This window comes from Dama dama, chromosome 23 (genome assembly GCF_033118175.1).
Source record: "Dama dama isolate Ldn47 chromosome 23, ASM3311817v1, whole genome shotgun sequence".
Classification (NCBI taxonomy): Eukaryota; Metazoa; Chordata; class Mammalia; order Artiodactyla; family Cervidae; genus Dama; species Dama dama.
In genome coordinates, this window is record NC_083703.1 from 52,188,845 (window position 1) to 52,209,469 (window position 20,625).

Sequence of the window (20,625 nt, forward strand, 5' to 3'; positions counted from 1 at the left end):
TCTAGTCTTTCCCACTCTATTGTTTTCCTCTATTTCTTTGCATTGATCGGTGGGGAAGGCTTTCTTATCTCTCCTTGCTATTCTTTGGAACTCTGCATTCAAATGGATATATCTTTCCTTTTCTCCTTTGCTTTTTGCTTTTCTTCTTTCCACATACCTGAATGGTCTAGTGGTTTTCCCCACTTTCTTCAATTTAAGTCTGAATTTGGCACTAAGGAGTTCATGATCTCAGCCACTGTCAGCTCTTGGTCTTGTTTTTGCTGACTGGAAAGAGCATCAGTGATTGCCAAATCAGTCATAGGACAGAATAAAGGCATTTTAAAACTCAAAAAAATTTTTTCCTTCCATTAATATTTTCTTAGAAAGCTGTTGAATGATGTGCTCTAACAAACAAGGAAGTCAGCCAAGGAAGAGGAGACAGTTTAAGCCACGGGATCAGATCCATCATGAGAGAGCTTCAGAATGAAGCTGGAAGAAAAAGATGATTATCTGATATCTTTAAACCAGTGGTTCTCAATTGGATGATTTTGCTATCCCGTCCCTCTCTCCCCAGTATTTGGACATGCTTTTGATTTGCCTAGACAGGGAGGGTCGTTGTTATAGACATCCAATGAGTAAGAGACCAAGGATGTTGCATAAGACAATGCAAGGGCATCCCCTCACATCAAAGAAATAACTGGCCCCCAAATTATAGTAGTGTTGCTATTGAGAAACTCTAGTGTAAGAAGATTAACTATGAGCAAATTAAGTGGGGAAGGTAGAAAAAAATTTAGGATTTTTTTTTTTTTTATAATGCAAGTAGAAAATGAAGCTGTTGATAGCTTTTGGAAAAATGAAATTTGTTTAAGAAAGTAAATAGGAGTATGGTATTCACTAGGCGTGCAGTAAATTTTATATATATATTACATATATATCTTTAATATTACAAATAATAACTACTAGTATAGCCAAAAAAATCATATCATGGTATTAGGTTAAGGTATGTATCTGAGAAAAAGTGAAAATGGGGCTAAGTATAGTAGAGCTACATCTTTGTCATAAGTCAGTATTTAATTTCTGAATTGATAAATGAAGAAATAGTGATAGAAGCTTATATCAAAATATGGAGGTAATTACCAAAAAGAAAACATTAAAAGACTTCAAAGTGGTTGCCTCTGAGGATTGAGACAAGTGGCAGTTTATGAAAGATTGAAGTAGGGATTAAAATCTTTTCATTACAGGCCTTTAGTACTAGTATTTGATTTTTTTTAACTATAAGAATATATTATTCTAATTAAAATTTTATTTTAAACAAATTCAAAATATATTTGTGTGTATATGTATATAAATTTGTATATGCCCATCAGTGATGATATTCAAAAGATATACTAAAATCTCTGAAAAGATAGTTTCCTTCAATGGGACACATTTATCAAATCTGTATAGGTTCTGATAATTGATAAAGTTTTGATATATTATTCACCAAGATAACCATTTCTAAATGTCAGAAAATAATTCAGTTTGTTCTAATGATACTTAAGTTATTTCAGTGTTTTCCCCTTGTATTACAGTTGCAAGATGTGAGTTTGAATCTATGGAATGTCTACAGCAAGATGGATCCTGTGTCCCTGGAGAGTTTGCTTTCTGAGGTAAAGAGCCACACTATATTTAACATATAAACATTATAACCGGCTCAGTTACCTACTAATGATATTTAACTTGTAGAAATGCAGGATATATTTTAGTTTGCTTTTAAAGAATTGAGCAGTTTCTTCCTGGATTGTTATCTTGAACTCCTTGGGAGTGAAAGAGAACCTGGAAGAGAGATATTGCCTCTTTCACTCTGAGAAACCACCTAAGATGAAACCAAGGCTCCGTGCCTTGTCCAAGGTTTAGGTTTTCACCTAAAGACATTCTTTCTGTTGGGCTGGACTTTAGAAAAATAGTCCAGAGGATGCCTTCTCTGAATGAGAAGATCCAATGAAAAGATTAACAAGTTAGCATATGTCTTAAAGGAATTAAGTTTTAGGAGTTGGCAACTTTTTTCTGTTAAGAGGTGAATAATAGCATTTTAGACCTTGTGAGCCCTGTGTCTTTGTTTGAACTATTTGAAAATACCATTGTAGGCAATGCTTTAATGAATGGCTATGTCTCTATTCTAAGGAAACTTTACTTACAAAAATAAATGGCCTGCCAACAGTCTGTAATTTGCTGACTCCTAGATTAAAGGATCAGGCATTAATTTTTCATCTGAACTTTGAAGAAAAAAATTCACAACGGGCAGAACAATTTGTAACAAGGAGCAACAAACAAAACTAACATATAGATACTTTGTTTAAACAGCTCAGTAGTATCTCTCAGCAGTCTTGGAGGGATAGCCATGGAAAAAGAACAGCTTATATGTAGCCTTTTAATGATATTAACTGTCAAAGTAAGACCCCAAGTAATTCCAAAGACAAAAACAATTCCAAAAATGAAAACTACACATCAGTTTCATTTACAAATATCAATGCCTATATTTTAAGTAAAATGTCAGCAAATAGTATCATACTAAAAGAACATTCTATGATGAAGTAGAGTATATTAATCATTTAATATTTAGTTTAATGCCAGAAAATCTGTTAATGTAATCACTGTACTAATTTTTCTCCTTGCAGCCATTTATGATGATTCCATAGACGCCAAAAAGACATTAGATAAAATTGAGCATCCATTCTGTTTAAACATTTCTAATAACATAGGAATATAAGAGAAAAATAAAACCTGAACTTTTTGTTCTCTAAAAAGAGCTAATCATCATCATTATCATCAGTCCATGGTGTGGCTAATTATGGGAAAAAGTGAAAGTGAAAAAATTTTACAACAGTAAAAGTGTAAGAGTGATGGGATTTACCTAGTCGTCCAGTGATTAGGACTCTATGCTTCTACTGCTGGGGACCCGAGTTCAGTTCTTGGTCAGGGAAGTAGATCCCACGAGCCAAAAAAAAAAGAGAAGGAAAAAAAAGACTAAGAATGATAAAGAAAATTTAAGTACTGACAACTAAGAGTGATAAGTAATTTAGGAATGTCTGCATAGTATCTGAGAGCCTTGCCCCACTTGTGTGCAGTGCCCTAAATAGGAGGGAGCTGCAGGTCACACATGGAGACTAGACATAGCATTGTAGTTTTGAGAACACTGCAATCATCTCCATAGTCAGTGGAATAGGACCACTCAGGAGAACATCTTTAATTACACCAAGAACAGCAGTGACATCATGCAACTGAAGAAGTAACAGCGGTAATCATCATGAACTGTAGACCAAGCCCTTTTCATGGTTCTCTAACTTCCAATGAGCTTCATATTCTTAGATGGTATCTTGAAAAAGTGAAAGGAAACCCTTTCAATGTCTGAGGGTGGACTTCCCATCTAAGAGGAAGAGTGAGGGCTCAGAGCCAGATTTAGTTTTATTTAGAAAGAATAAGATGGTATTTCTTACATCAAAATATGAGAGTGCATTTATACCCACTACATTATGGAGCTACTGCTGCTAAGTCACTTCAGTCGTGTCCGACTCTGCGCAACCCCATAGACAGCAGCCCATCAGACTCCCCCGTCCCTGGGATTCTCCAGGCAAGAACACTGGAGCGGGTTGCCATTTCCTTCTCCAGTGCATGAAAGTGAAAAGTGAAAGTGAAGTCGCTCAGTCATGTCCGACTCTTAGTGACCCCGTGGACCGCAGCCTACCAGGCTCCTCCGTCCATGGGATTTTCTAGGCAAGAGTAATGGAGTGGGGTGCCATTGCCTTCTCTGACATTATGGAGAGCTCTTACCAGTCGGTAAGAAAATACAACAGTGGGGAATTGGAACACAACCAGAATTGGCTGTTCACAAAATGAGAAATAAAAATGACCATGATTTTTCCCTCCAAGTTAGGGATGTAGAAAATCAAAGACCATTCTTCTCATCCTAACAACCAAACAATCTGAATATGCAGCCAAATAGTAGTTTAAAATCAATTAGAGAGCTGAAGATGCAAAGAAACCTCAAAGAACTCTGTTTCTGAAAAATAGGGCCCTTCATAGGATGCTGTTCTCATTTTTGATCGAACAGCATGAGGAAGAGAAATTTATTATATACAGGGATCAGTAAAACTCAGTTGACCTTTAAAAGACCTTTTAATGGCTATATGTGAGTGAGTCAACACTTACCCCTCAACTCTATACCATAGGTCTTCACAAGTGTTCAGGTTAGTCCACCCATCTTGCCTGAAGCGCTTGATACTCAACTATAGCCTGGTTTAGAGACAAGAGCTGAGAGCAACCCTTTGGCAGCATTTCAGGTCTTCATAAGGTACAAGCAGCTGCCCTTATAAGGCTAGGGATAGGTACCAAGACAAAGATTTCTTCATATACACAGAACCAAGGGACTGGAGAGGAAAGAGAACTTCTTAGCTGATAGCCAGCTTGTAAAGCAGGGAGAGATTGTCCGTAATTCCTAAAGCTTATAGCTTAACTGTGAAATAAAAAGAGATTTCCAGAAAATTGTCTGAGTGAAATCACTATCAAAGTTCACAACCCACCCTTAAAATATTTGAATTTGAATTTAAACCAAACTACAAATGTTACAAGATCAAGACCCTGATCAATTACAGATCAGATTAATTTAGTTCCCTGCTTTAGTGGTCTAATGAAAGAGAAGGATCTAGTGGCCCTTTCTTAGAGGTGAGTGGTATTTACATCAGTTTTTACTGTTCTTTTATACAGAACGTCTGGCATATGATTTTTTTTTTTTTAATGATAAGACAAGAAGAAGCAAGAAAATTTGATATGTGGTCAAAAAAGGAAATAGTCAATAGAAGTAGACCCAGATGTTAGAATTGACCAATAGGGAGTTTAAATGATTGATGAAAGTGCTAAAGAATCTGGAAGAAAATGGGACAATATATGTAAAGAGATGAGGAATTTTAACAGAGATCTGACAGCTATAAAAAGAACCAAATGAAAATTCTAGAAATGAAAATATAGGGTTTAAAAATGAGGGATTTATTAAATTGGCTAATTTATTAAATTAGACACCAATGAAGAAAAGTTCAGTGAACTTGAAGATAAGTCAATAGAAAGTTTCTAAACTGAAGGACAGAGAGAAGAACAACAAAAAGGGTAGAGCACAGTAGCCAGTATCTGCCAAACAGTGTCAAATGATCTACTTAGTAAATCATTGGAGTCCAAGTATAATTGGAGTCCCAGAAGGGAGAGTAGAGAGAAAATGGGGCAATAAACTTAAGTTGATAATGTCCAAAAACTTTCTAAATTGATGAAATACATCAATCCACAAATTCAGGAGCTTCAGTAAACCGTAAGTATGATCAAATAAATATGTACGAAAATGACTATAAATTTGTAAAGCGATCTCTGAGGTGAATCTACATGTGTTAATAAAATTAAAATCCAACAACCAAAAGAAGTTAAAATGCAATTTCAGTCCTGACTTGTACTAATAAAAAATTATTGAAAAAGGGAGCCAATCCATACCCATATTATTCTTTTTTTAAACTTATCTATTTTTGGCTGTACTGGGTCTTCGTTGCTGTTCGCAGGCTTTCTCTAATTGCTACAAGCAATTACTCTCCAGTTGCGGTGTGCAGGCTTATTGTGGTGGCTTCTCATTGCGGAGCACGGACTTAGTAGTTGGAGCACGCAGGCTTAGCAGCTGCAGCTTGTGGGCTCTAGAGCAGGCTCAGCAGTTGTGCACGAGCTCAACTGTGGTTGTCTTACAGTATGTGGGATCCTCCCAGACCAGCAATCAATCTGTGTCCCCTGCATTGGCAGGTGGATCCCTAACCAGTGGACCACCAGAGAAGTCCCCATATCTACTCTTAAAATCTACTTTTTTTTTTCTCTCTTCTCTTGCACAGCTGCTCCGTAGCCTCCAAAGTTCTCTTTAAAAACCCCTTTTCTCTTCACTATCCAAATACTTTCTCTGTACACATGTATTTTCTCTTTGCTAAGACTGGTAACCTTACAGTCAGAATTAGCATCTAGGCCTTAAATTTCACTGGCCAGTCTTTGCTGGCAGCTCTTTGATGGCCAGAGTGCCTATAGCTACATGCTTCTTGGTCAGATCCCACAAAGAGAAAATGCAGACTGCTTTGAGATTTGATTTAAAAAGATGTTCAAAATATGTTTGGTGAGAAAAGTAAAAAAGTAGAGTATATTTCCGTCTTTGTATAATAATTTGTATTTGTGTGTTTTAGAAATTTCAGGTGGTAGTCTTATTGGTTATTATTTTTATACTGCTTATATATATTTTAAATATTATTATTTTACTTATTTTTGTTTTCTTACATTTATTATATCATGTAATTCTTAAAAATACTTTAAAATATTGCAATTAAACTTCTTTTCTCCCTTTAAGCCATTTGAGAGCAGACACTGCTTTATGCCAGCCTAGGGCCAAGAGTCCTGTCTGAAGTTCGGGGTCCTTCCCTAATGGGCAAGGACCAAGGCACATTGACACATTTCTTGAGTTTTGCAGACTTTTGCTGCTTATCTGACCTTGATATCTGTCTGGGCCTGTCTTCTGAATTTGGCCTTGAATCTGAGCAGATAGACTTTCCTTTCTTCATCATCAGATCTAACAAACCAATTCTACCTCCATACACACAGAATCCATTTTCACAAATGCAAGTGGAAAAATTTTGAGAATAATGTGTCTGGTGGAAACCACACAGGCTCTAGGTATCTCTCACCTAGATATATTTTCACTTTTGCCGGTTGTTAGTATTGCATCCTCAGGTCACTTTACTGTTTAGTACCTCAGTCTCCTCATATATAAAATAGGCATAGAGAAGTACACAAGGGTATTCAGTTTAGTTCAGTCGCTCAGTCGTGTCTGACTCCTTGCGACCCCATGAACTGTAGCACACCAGGCCTCCCTGTCCATTACCAACTCCCAGAGTCCACCCAAACCCATGTCCATTGAATCAGTGATGCCATCCAACCATCTCATCCTCTGTCATCCCCTTCTCCTCCTGCCCTCAGTCTTTCCCAGCATCAGGGTCTTTTCCAATGAGTCAGTTTTTCGCATCAGGTGGCCTAAGTATTGGAGTTTCAAGTTCAACATCAGTCCTTCCAGTGAACACCCAGGACTGATCTTTAGGATGGACTGGTTGGATCTCCTTGCAGTCCAAGGGACTCTCAAGAGTCTTCTCCAACACCACAGGTCAAAAGCATCAATTCTTTGGCGCTCAGCTTTCTTTATAATCCAACTCTCACATCCATACATGAGCACTGGAAAAACCGTAGCCTTGACTAGATGGACCTTTGTTGGCAAAGTAATGTCTCTGCTTTTTAGTATGTTGTACAGGTTGGTCATAACTTTCTTTCCAAGGATAAGCGTCTTTTAATTTCATGGCTGTAGTCACCATCTCCAGTGATTTTGGAGCCCAGAAAAATAAAGTCAGCCACTGTTTCCACTCTTCCCCATCTATTTGCTGTGAAGTGATCGGACCGGATGCCATGATCTTAGTTTTCTGAATGTTGAGCTTTAAGCCAACTTTTTCACTCTCCTCTTTCACCTTCATCAAGAGGCTCTTTAGTTCTTCTTCACTTTCTGCCATAAGGGTGGTGTCATCTGCATATCTGAGGTTATTCACATTTCTCCCGGCAGTCTTGATTCCAGCTTGTGCTTCCTCCCGCCCAGCGTTTCTCATGATGTACTCTGCATATAAGTTAAATAAGCAGGGTGACAATATACAGCCTTGACATACTCCTTTTGCTATTTGGAACCAGTCTTTTGTTCCATGTCCAGTTCTAACTGTTGCTTCCTGACCTGCATACAGGTTTCTCAAGAGGCAGGTCAGGTGGTCTGGTATTCCCATCTCTTTCAGAATTTTCCACAGTTTATTGTGATCCACACAGTCAAAGGCTTTGGCCTAGTCAATAAAGCAGAAATAGATGTTTTTCTGGAACTCTCTTGCTTTTTCACAAGGTTATTAGGAAATCTTAAATATATCAATATATATATATAGATACATATATTTATATATATATGGACATTTCATATATAGTGGTAGTTATTTTTGGTATGACAATTTATTGTATCTTTCATTTCGGTCATATTGTGGATTCCTTGTGGTCTAGTGGTAAGGATTTGGTGCTCTTAGTCATAGCGTGGAGCTGAAAGAAATATTTAATGGTTCATTTCACCTTATTCTATAATTAGTACTGACATAGCCACCTACCTCAGGGAAGTTTTTTGGGAGCAAAGTGCCTGTCTTCTTCTGTGTACTCCCCAAAGCATGGAATATTTTTCACCTAGAAGATAACCAGAGAATGGCTGCTGCCAAACTATATAACTTCACTTTCTTATCATAGATCCACACCAAGGTATCACCATACAAGCTATTAAAATAGAAACTACCTTTGAGTTTGTTTCTAAATAGAATTGGAAAACAAAACAAAGTGTATTGTGTACTATAGCTGTATTGGTTCTTTTGGTTTTCCTAAGCTTCACAAAGTAAAGCATTCTGGTATAGCCCAAGGGATTGGACAGAGCTGAGCGGGTGAGGTACAGACCCACACTGGGGTGCACGCCAGTGTTACACAATATGAGTGTCTGAGAGACAGCAGACAAATGTCAGGAAATCTAGGGAGAGGCTCAGACATTCTTAGCCAACTCCAGCTAAGCTGATAGTAGAGGCAGAGAAATTGACAAGTATTGCAGCTATCTAGTATGTAAGACCTGGTAATAAGCACTTTGTACAGGTTATTTCATGTAATTCCTGTAATGTATCTGTAAGGTAAATATAATAATCCTCCCATTACACACACAAGACATTTGTGTCTCAAAAAGGTTAGTTTCCTTACCCAAGGTCACATAGCCAGTAAGAGGCAAAGCAAAGGTTCTGGCACAAGTCTTTCTGAATCTAATCGTACTTTCAGTTTTAAGATGTGGTGGCAGCTAGCTGGAAATGGGGAGTGGATCTGAGAAGAAGAGTTGGACAGACATTGAAGGTCTGTGATTAGTGTGGTAATTGGAAGAGTGGAGAGTGCAGTTCTGTTCACAGTCCGTGTGGGGTAAAACCAGTGCCAAAGTGGGAAGACTGTCCTTACCCTAGAATCAGGGCCACTGATTGAACCTAATAGCAATGGGTCAGGATCTGAAACTCTAAAGGTCTGTTTTACTGGAACAAAGGTCAGAGGTAGTCTGGCAACCAGCCTGACCCAAGCAGTTGTAGACTACCAGTTACCAGTATATATTTGTTTATACTGTAAAATACCTATGTAAAATTAGGATGAGAGAATATCTTAAAAAATGTTAATAATTTTATTCTTTTTTCTGAGTTTTGTTTTTAAAGACTTTTTATTAAAATAGCACAGATTCAGAAAGCAGCAGAAAACTAATGTATAACCTAATAATTATCATACGACAGAGCAATAGAACCTTGCTGGCTACTCCAGAAGCAATCTGAGTGCTTTCTGCCAAATCTGTCACCTTCCTCTCTGAAGAATAACACTCTGAAGAATTCACTGTCATGAATTCTATGGTAATCACTTCCTTTTCTTTGCAGTGTATCATCTAGATGTGCTTCTGTAAACACATAGTTTAGCTTTGCCTGCTTCTGTGTGTTGTAGGTTTCTTCTAATGTTTAGGTTCCCCCCCCCGCACCTTCTCTTTATTCCCACCCATCCCTTGCTAATTGTGTGTTGAAGAAACCAGGTCATTTGTCTTATATTTGTCCTTACTGGGATTTTATTGATTGCATTTCCATGATGTAGTTTAATAGTTTTCATGTCCTCTGAATTTCCTAATGTAAGTAATTGATTCTAGAGGTTTAATCAGTTTCAGGATTGATTTTTAGAGGGAAAGTTACTTCATTGTTGCTAGGTCTCTTCAGTGGACAAAGCTAGGAAATTTTCTTCTCTCTCTTCCTGCCTCCCACCTTGTCTCCCTGTATGTGTGTGTGTGTGTGTGTGTGTATATACACACACATGTATCTGATTTTTTATTCTACATTATATATAAACATATTCAGAAATATCAGCACTGTCTCCCTACATATTACTGAAAATAATTTTAGGCATATATTGATATATGTATATATTTATTGAGTTCAGTTCAGTCACTCAGTCGAGTCCATCTCTTTGCGACCCCATGGACTGCAGTACGTCAGGCCTCCCTGTCCATCACCAACTCCCAGAGTTCACCCAAACTCATGTCCATTGATGTGGTGATGCCATGCAACCATCTTATCCTCTGTCATCCCCTTCTCCTCCTGCCTTCAATCTTGCCCAGCATCAGGGTCTTTTCCATTGAGTTAGTTCTTTGCATCAGGTGGCCAAAGTATAGGAGTTTCAGCTTCAGCATCAGTCCTTCCTGTGAATATTCAGGGTTGATTTCCTTTAGGATGGACTGGTTGGATCTCCTTGCAGTCCAAGGGACTCTCAAGAGTCTTCTCCAACACCACAGTTCAAAAGCATCAATTCTTTGGTGCTCAGCTTTATTTATAGTCCAACTCTCACATCCATACATGACTACTGGAAAAACCATAGCTTTGACTAGGCGAACCTTTGTTGGCAAAGTAATGTCTCTGCTTTTTAATAAGCTGTCTAGGTTGGTCATAACTTTTCTCCCAAGGAGCAAGCGTCTTTTAATTTCATGGCTGCAATCACCATCTGCAGTGATTTTGGAGCCCCCAAAAATGAAGTCTGCCACTGTTTCCGCATCTATTTGCCATGAAGTGATGGGACCAGATGCCATGATCTTGGTTTTATGAATGTTGAGTTTTAAGCCAACTTTTTCACTCTCTTTCACTTTCATCAGGAGGTTCTTTAGTAGTTCTTCGCTTTCTGCCATAAGGGTGGTGTCATCTGCATATCTGAGGTTATTGACATTTCTCCTGGCAGTCTTGATTCCAGCTAGTGCTTCATCCAATCCAGCATTTCGCATGATGTCCTCTGCATATAAGTTAAATAAGCAGGGTGACAATATACAGGCTTGATGTACTCCTTTCCCAGTTTGGCACCAGTCTGTTGTTCCATGTCCAGTTCTAACTGTTGCTTCTTGACCTGCATACAGATTTCTCAGGATGCAGGTTAGGTTGTCTGGTATTCCCATCTCTTTCAGAGTTTTCCACAGTTTGTTGTTATCCACATAGTCAAAGGCTTTGGCATAGTCAATAAAGCAGAAATGGATGTTTTTCTGGAGCTCTCTTGCTTTTTTGATGAACCAACGGATGTTGGCAAATTTGATCTCTGGTTCCTCTGCCTTTTCTAAAACCAACTTGAACATCTGGAAGTTCACGGTTCATGTATTGCTGAAGCCTGGCTTGGAGAATTTTGAGCATTACTTTGCTAGCGTGTGAGATGAGTGCAATTGTGTGGTAGTTTGAGCATTCTTTGGCATTGCCTTTCTTTGGGACTGGAATGAAAACTGACCTTTTCCAATCCTGTGGCCACTGCTGAGTTTTCCAAATTTGCTGGCATAGTGAATGTAGCACTTTCACAGCATCATTTGTTAGGATTTGAAATAGCTCAGCTGAAATTTCATCACCCCCACTAGCTTTGTTCGTAGTGATGCTTCCTAAGGCCAACTTGACTTCACATTCCAGAATGTCTGGCTCTAGGTGAGTGAGCACACCATCGTGATTATCTGGGACATGAAGATCTTTTTTTTATAGTTCTTCTGTATATTCTTGCCACCTCTTCTTAACATCTGCTTCTGTTAGGTCCATTCCATTTCTGTCCTTTATCGAGCCCATCTTTGCATAAAATGTTCCCTCGGTATCTCTAATTTTCTTGAAGAGATCTCTAGTCTTTCCCATTCTATTTTCCTCTATTTCTTTGCACTGATCACTGAGGAAGGCTTTCTTATCTCGCCTTGCTATTCTTTGGAACTCTGTGCTCAAATGGGTGTATCTTTCCTTTTCTCCTTTGCTTTTGGCTTCTCTTCTTTCCACAGCTATTTATTTGTAAGGCCTCTTAAGACAGCCATTTTGCTTTTTTGCATTTGTTTTTCTTGGGTATGTTCTTGATTCCTGTCTCCTGTACCATGTCACGAACCTCCGTCCATCGTTCATCAGGCACTCTATCAGATCTAGTTCCTTAAATCTGTTTCTCACTTCCACTGTATAATGATAAAGTATTTGATTTAGGTCATACCTGAATGGTCTAGTGGTGTTCCCTACTTTCTTCAATTTAGGTCTGAATTTGGCAATAAGGAGTTCATGATCTGAGCCACAGTCAGCTTCTGGTCTTGTTTTTGCTGACTATAATAATAGTAAATATAAATAATATTTATAAATAATATAAATATTGATAAATATTAATACATATAAATAATATTTATTACATGTAATGTAATATATATATTATAAATAAAATATAGATTATCTAGGCATCAAATAGTGAAGCCACTTGAGAATGTTGTTTACACTAAGTATTCTCAGCAGAGGTTCATTGTGCTTCATACCTGAGGCCAGGTATAGAGTCGTTGCATGGTTAACACAGAGTTCATAGGTCTGAGTACTTGTGTATCCTTAAAGAGATGAGTAGGAAAGAACATAGATCCAGACAGTTTTAGCGCAGCAAATAGAGTGCCTGATGTAAGCAAGGTGAGTGCTTGTCATGTACACTTGGTGTGAGACGGCCAGTGAAAACTACTATCCAGGGACTTCCCTGGTGATACAGGGAATAAAATTCTACCTGCCAATGAAGGAGAGACAGGTTTGACTGGTCCAGGAGGATTCCACATGCTTGAGGACCAACTAAGCCCATGTGCCACAACTACTGAGGCTGTGTGTTGCAACTGCTGAAGCCTCTGCACCTAGAGCCTGTGCTCCTCAACATTCACCACAGTATAGCCTCCGCTTGCTGCAACTAGAGAAACATTGTGAGCAGCAATGAAGAAAGTGTGCAACCAAAATAAATATAAGGGCAGGGTTGGTTTTTAAAAATAATAAAACTACTATCCAATTTGAGTACAAATTAACAGTGACTTCAAAATAAGGCCAAAGATGTCACTTCAAAATAAGGCCAAAGATCAAGCAAGTCATAGCTGATATTTTGGATGAGCTGACGATGCCTTAAAGAAAAGCCAGCAACCCAAAGCAATGTGTAGTGGTTGGTAACAGGAATGAATTCAGAGAGGAGGCTTAAAACCAGGTGGGATGGGGGAAGGAGGCAGACTGTATTGGGAAGAGAATCAGCAAGTAAAGTACATATTTGCATTCCCCCAGGAGGAGGGGATGAGGGAGAAAAGGGCTCTGGGTCACCTGTGACCCCACTGAACTTCTAACTAAAGTCAACTAATTTGTCCTTGAACAAACTTCACTGTTGTAACTCTTTTGGTACTTACTAGGTACAGTGTCTCATAAATAGCTTTACTTTGCCTCATAAATAACACCCTCTCAACAATGACTGCCGATTGTCCTTTTTAAAAACAGCTTTTAAAGGAAATTACTGTCCTTTTTTAAAAAAAACAGCTTTATTGAAATATAATTTATGTACCATAAAATTTACCCATTTTAAGTATAAAATTCGATGATTTTTAGTAAGTTTACAGAATGATGCAATTGTCACCACAGTTTGAATTTTACATTTCATCAACCCAGAGAGTTCCTTTGTGCTTGCAACAGAGCGGGATGAGCATAGCCCTTAGCAGGCAGCCATTGCTGTGCCTCATTACTCCGCACCCTATAACTAGGCAAGTGGTCTCGCTCAGACATTGGTTAGTGCCTCAGTGCTGCCCCGCTCCTCCCCCCACCACCCCTCAGCAAACAGCTGTCAGTGAGTGACCGTTAGGGAAGTGATTCAGTCAATGGTCAGTGGTGTGGTAGTCACCAGGTGGAGAGTGAGTTAAGAGGCAGATTCAGGCCTTCTTCTGCAGGCGTCCAGCTCACCCATTCCTAGAGGGCTCCAGAGACCTTACTAAGGTCTTCCACTAGCTGTGGCCTAGGCCTTGAGGAGTAGTGAACCTCTTGCCCCATCCCTGTCTGTCCGACCTACTAGCAGTAGATGTCTGTCTGGTCACAGTTTGTGAGAGCTGGTCTCCCCTTTTGAGTGACCTGAGGAGACGGCGGGCCAGCTAGGTTGGGGGCCTGGCTCCCTCAGGGATGATAGCTGGGCAGGATGTGGGAACCAGACCCTGAAGGAGCTGCCAGCTGAGATCTGTCTTCTCTTAGCCAGGACTGGGACCTTGGAGGGTGAAAGTTGTACCTTAGGACTTTGCCCTTTCTTGTCAGGACAGAGAATTAACATTAAAATCTGGTAGAGATTTACAGGAACACGTTACCTGACTGTATGAGCTCACCTCAAGAACAAAGGATCTGACACCGAGAAGTCTGCAAGAACTAACTGCGCCCATCCCTTACCTTTTGCTTTTAAAGGAGCTTGCTGAAAGCTTTCAGTAACTTTGGGATTCTTGGAGCATGAGCCACCCATCTCCTTATATGAATCTGCAATAAACCTTTGTCTGTTCCAAACTCTACGTTTTAGTATTGACAGGCCTCACTGCATCAGGCACATGGCCTTGAGATTCGGTAACCTGCTCACTTGTAGTCATTTTCCATTCCCACTTCCAGCCCTAAACAAACCGCCAGTCTACTTTCTGTCTCTCTAGATTTGTCTTTTCTGAGTGTTTCATATATTGTAGTCTCTTATATCTGGGGTCTTTCACTGGGCATAATGTTTTTAAGATCCATCCATGTGATAACAGGTATGAATAGTTTGCTACTACTCTTTAAACAATGTATATTAAATAGTCTGGTATTTTGAGATCAGATGTGGTTTCATGATTTTGGTTTTCTAAAGTATCTCCTTAAATGACCAAACGCATTATCTTTTTCATTTTCTTTCTAGGATTTGGTGGCTTTTGAATATCAGTGGACTAGCTTCTTCGCTAATTTTGACACAGAAATTCCCTTCTTGCTAGAACTGTCTGAATCTCAGGCGGGTGAGGTATGTAAAGGAAGTGTCAAAAAGAAAGAAGAAATTGGCTAATTTATTTGTTTTTATTTTTATTAAAAAAATTTTCAGACTTCATCACTACCAATCCTAATTTGGTTATCATCTCCTTAAACTTTGTTGCATGATGTAAAGAAATTTTTAGTTTTTGTGCTGCCCCCTATATTCTTAAACTTAATATATATGTTAAGAATATATATATTCTTAAACTTCGTTGCATGATGTAAAGAAATTTTTAGTTTCTGTGCTGCCCCCTATATTCTTACATATATATAAGAATGTATATATATGAATATCTAATATATATATAAGAATATATATTCTTATATATGTAAATATGTATATATTCTTATACTTTTTTTTTCTGTGCCAGTTTCTTTATAATAAAGATACTCATTTCTTAGAGGTGGTGTCCTTGTCAGTCAGGAATTCTGTTGGGCACCAGTTAATAAGCCTAGGAATAATTCTTCACATACGAATAGCACACCTTTATCAGTTGAACCTCTAGGTGATGCCAAACTTTCTTTCTAAGCAAACAACAAAGTGAAGTTGCTAGGTTCAGGCTAGGAACCATTCCATGAGTCAACTGAGGTATGTAAATCAAGAACTAAGGTACAGACCTGTTTGCAAAAGTAGTCAACAGGCAGGATCAAAGTGATCTTGAGCTTGCACTTGAGCTTACTTCGGGTTTGGACTGTGTTTTCTGTGTTTCACTGTGACCCAGTATAAGCCCTGCTCCTGATCTTTAGAACTGGAGTTGATCTTTGTTGCCATGCATTTTACTTTTACCTTTATTATCTTATGCTATAAACCCCACAGTATATTGGTATTATTCTTGTTTAGTCAATTATCTTTTTATCTTTAAAAATACTTTTTAAAGATTTTAAATAATTTAAAAATCTTGTATATCTGCATATGCAGTTGAAATTTCTGGTGCTGTTCATTTCTTTGTGTAGACACAGATGTTCATATGGTATAATTCCCTTCTCCCTGAAGGATATCCTTTAACATTTTTTGTAGTGTGAATCTTCTGATGATTCAGAAGAAAATTCTTCCAGCTTTTGTATGTCTGAAAATATTTTTTTCACTTTCATTTTTAAAAGTATTTTTGTGGTATATGGAATTCTAGGTTGACAATTTTTTCCTTTCAGTACTTGAAAGATGTTTCACTCTGTCTTACTTGCACTGTTTCTGATGATGTCTTTTATCTTTTTCTTTATTCTTCTGCATGTAACTGGTCTTTTTTCCTTCTGGTAGCTTTGAAGATTTTCCCTTTCATTACTGGTTTTGAGTAATTTGATTATGATATGTCTATAAATGTAATTTTTTAGCTGTTCATTTTTTTAAATTATTTATTTTCATTTTTGGCTGCCCTGGGTCTTCATTGCAGTGAAGACTTCATTGTTTTTTCTAGTTGATGTGAGCCAGAGCTACTCTCCAGTTGTGGTGTGCAGGCTTCTCACTGCAGTGGTTTCTCTTGTCTCAGGGCACAGGCTCAAAGCATGTGGCCTTCAGTAGTCGCAGCGTCTGGGCTCAGTCATTGTGTGTGGGCTTTCCAGTGCGCAGGCTTCAGTAGTTGGGGCACATGGGCTTAGTTTCCTTGAAGCATGTGGAATCTTCCCGGACCAGGGATGGAACCTGTGTCCCCTGTGTTGGCATTCTTAACCACTGGACCACCAGGAAAGTCCTGTCTGACTATAATTTTGATCATACTTCTTACGCTTGGGTTTTGTTGAACTTTTTGGATCTGTGGATTTATAATTGCATCAAGTTTGGAAAGTTTTTGGCTATTATTTTTTCGGTCCTCTTCCCCTTCAGAGACTCCAGTTACCTCTATATTAGGCCACTTGAAGTTGGCCTACCTCTTACTGATGCCCATTTCTGGTTGTTGTTGTTGTTGTTGTTTTTAATTCTTTTTTTTTTCTTCTCTCATTACTGATTCTAAGAGTGAAAAATATTCAAAAAGGTATACTCAGGGAAGTGTCACTCCTGGTTTCTTGCTACCTTGTTCTCATTGCCACTTTCTTCCCATTCTTTTTCACCCATTTTTTTACTAATAGGTAACAAATCTCTGATAAACTCTTTTCTGTCTCTTTTGCACAAATGATCAGATACATTGCTATTTTTTTGTAAACTCTTCTTTCTTTCATTGAAGAGTAGCATACTGTATGTAGTCATTTCTGCTTTGCTCTTTTAACACTTTGCTCAATGTATCCTAGAACTCTCTCTAGGTCAGTTCATTGAGAGCCTCCTCATTCTTTGTTATAATTCGTAGTACAGTTGACCCTTGAACAGTGCAGACTTGAAATACCTGGATCCACTGATGCATGGATATTTTTCAGTAGTAAATACTACAGTACTGCAATTCACGATTGGTTGAATTCATGATTGGATTCGGAGAAACTGCGAATGCAGAGGGCCAACTATAAGTTATACACAGATTAACCCATGTGTTCAGCTGTACTCCATTGTGTGGATTTATCTTAATTTACTCAGCCACTCTCTTATGTATGTGTATTTAGGTTATTTTCAATATTATGCTATTGCAAACAGTGCCATAGTAAATAACTCTGTGGTTATGTATTTTCATATTGTTGGAGGTTTATATACGTAGTAATGGAATTGCTGGCTCACAAGGTAAGTGCACTTGTAGTTGTGTTAGCTATTGCCAAATTTCCCTTCAGAAAGGTTGTACCGATTTGCATTCCCACTAGCAACATATGAGAGTGCCTGTTTCGCCACAGCTTCCCCAGTAGAATGTGTTGTCATACTTTTTAATTTTTCACAGTCTCATAGATGAGAAGTGATATCTTGGAATTATTTTAGTTTTGTTTGTCTAATTATGACTAAGCTTGAACACTTTTTCATATGTTTGAAGGCCATTTTATATTTTATTTTCTTGTCTTTTTCCCATTTTAATATTGACACAGTATTATTAACTGGAGCTATAGAATACAGGTTTTAGGTCTTTTGTCCATTGTTTTTTTTTTAGTTCTTTATAGATATTTAGGCTATTAACTTTTTGTCTATGATATGTATTTGAAATATTTCTTCCTTTTTATCAATTGCTTTGTTTATGGTGGTTTCTTGCCATACAAACTTTTTATCTTTATATAAATTTATTTTTTTTTCTTTTTTTTATATAAATTTATTAATATTTTCTTATATTGCCTGTGGATTTTAAATCATATATACAGAAAGGCTTATTAAGGTTAAAGAGGAATTTACCCATTTAGTACTTGTATGGTTAAATTTTTTAAATTTAGATCCCTAATTTACTTGCAATCTTCTTGTGTATATGATGTGAGATATGAATCTAATTTTATCTTTTGTCCCCAAATCCAGTTAGAATCCTGACTATGTTGCTCACTAGCTCTGTGACCTGGGACACGTTTAAATTAGCCAGCTCATCTGTGGAGAGGGTATCATGATAGACTGGAACACGTAGGATTACAGTTGACCATTGAACAGCACTGGTTTTAGGGACCCAGACCCTCCACACAGTCAACATTCTGCATGTAACTTACAGTCAGCCTTTTGTGTACACAACCCCTCCTGTGCTCAGGCATTCCGTATCTGTGTTTCCTTGGCATCTGCAGTTCCACATTCACAGATTCAACCAGCTACAGATCATATATTACTGTGGTGGTTACTATTTTAAAAGATCCACATATAAGTGGAACTGTGTAGTTCAAACCTATGTTGTTTAAGGATGCACTGTATTTGAGATAATATATTTAAATGCTTATCATAGGTCACATGGTAAACCCTCAATAAACTTTAACTGTCATTACTTTTAAAGAGTTTTTACAAATCAGTAAGACAAACTCCAATTAATAAACAAACAGAGGATGTAAATAAACAGTTCATGATCAAAGGGAAGTCCAAATGGCCATTGAACATATCTGAAGTATTCTGCTTCATTAAAAATCAAAGTAAAATAAAACAACAAGGTACAGTTTTTCATTTGTCAGAACATTTTTAAAAGGACATTTAATGGATAGTGTTTACCTTGAGATAGGCACACTCAGATATTGTAAGTGGAAGTGTACATTGATCAAACTTTTTTGAAACCAATTTGGCAATATAGTTCTGCCTTTTTACCCTATAATTTCAGTTGCCTTAAGGACATAATCAGAACTGTAGATAAAATTTATGATAAATTCATTGCAGTATTATTCATGATCTAAGAAAGTAGCAATATAAATTTCCAAGAATAAAGGACTTTTAATAAACTTTGGTACAATCTATATATATTATGACTATACCATAAAAAAAAGACTTGAAGAAAATGTACCAGAATGTTCACAGTTCTTAGAGATTGTAGGTGTTTTTATTGTGTTCTAAAATAAGCATATATTACATATTTAAATTGAAGGGGAAACTGAAGTCAGTTTTATTTAAGGAGATTCAAATTGCCTTTTGAAGTTTTGAACTCTTGACATAGATCCTGCATATTAATGTTTGATTAGTGTTTAGCACTGTGCACATCAAAGCTGAGAAGTACTACTGTGGTTTCCTGGGAAACTTCTGTCAGTACTTCTAAGTCTCTTGGATTCTTCCTCATTACTGATATTAAATTAGTATATTAGAATTAGTATATATTGTAATTTATAGAAGTAACATAATTCTAATTATTGGAAATGTAGAAATAAATTTTAATAGAAGAAAAAAATTCCTTTATGGTTAGTTAGTAACTTAGAACACAAATGGTGGTTCTTCCAACTTCCTTTCAGTAGTTAAAAACTAAAAATTTGACAAGAATTTCTTTTCTTTACCTTCCATTTCCTTTCTTTTTCTTTTGCAGCCATTTGCCTTTTTCCTTTGCTAATTTTTATTTGTCTGCTATCCCCAAAATTCATGTTGTCCTCTTTTGTTCTTGTAACAATCTGCAGACATAGCTCTCCCTCTTCTTCTCATTCTCTGTTTCTTTGACACTTTATTTATATACCTGCATGCATATATCAGGGGTTTGTGATTGTTTTATAAAGTTGTGATCTTAATATATATAATGTTGGCTTCTTTTTTAGCCATTCAGAAGTTACTTTAGTCATGGAATGATCTCCAGTCATATAACTGAAAATAGGTAAGAGTCTTGGGAAAGAAAGGTGAATGGTAATAGAGAAAATGGGGTTGATAAGGGAGTGGAAATGGGGGAAGAATCTTAGTCTAGAAGCTGGATCAAGAAAGTATGAGTTGATTTTCTTACAGAGTAAGAAATCCATACTCTGTAAAATCCTTTCACTCCTTTTGTATTTTTGTATTAAAAATAGTTTTCTATTAAACTGGCTTTTAAAACATCATAACTTGCTAAAATCTAAAGAAAGGAATTTTTTTATTCCATCCCTAGCCCAGCAAAACTAGAGGAAGCAGGGTGTCCAAGGGCTTGGCAGGCATTAACTGTGGCTTTTAGGGAGTAAAAGGGATCTAGCATAAAAGTCTAGCCCCAGGAAGACATGGGAGCATGAGGGCTGCTGCACTTGTTTTCTTATAGTGATTCCTCAGCAAGCATGATAATCAGGAGGGCCAAGCTGGGGATTGTTCCTCTGATGAATAAATGAAAGTTCAGTTCAGTTCAGTTGCTCAGTTGTGTTTGACTCTTTGCGACCCCATGGACTGCAGCACGCGAGACACCCCTGTCCATCACCAACTCCCGGAGTTTATGCAAACTCATGTCCATTGATGTGGTGATGCCATCCAGCT

At 37.6% G+C, this 20,625-nt stretch overlaps 1 protein-coding gene across 2 annotated transcripts in view; it reads left to right on the top strand.

Annotated features, from left to right (window-relative positions):
* Nucleotides 1–20,625, top strand: part of DNAAF9 (dynein axonemal assembly factor 9) — a 174,129-nt gene that overhangs the window by 55,101 nt on the left and 98,403 nt on the right. For both annotated transcript variants that reach the window (XM_061126714.1, XM_061126715.1), the window contains 3 exons: nucleotides 1,551–1,628; nucleotides 14,818–14,916; nucleotides 19,953–20,008. In XM_061126714.1, the coding sequence (XP_060982697.1) occupies nucleotides 1,551–1,628; nucleotides 14,818–14,916; nucleotides 19,953–20,008 (233 nt within the window). The remainder of the gene's footprint in view (nucleotides 1–1,550; nucleotides 1,629–14,817; nucleotides 14,917–19,952; nucleotides 20,009–20,625) is intronic.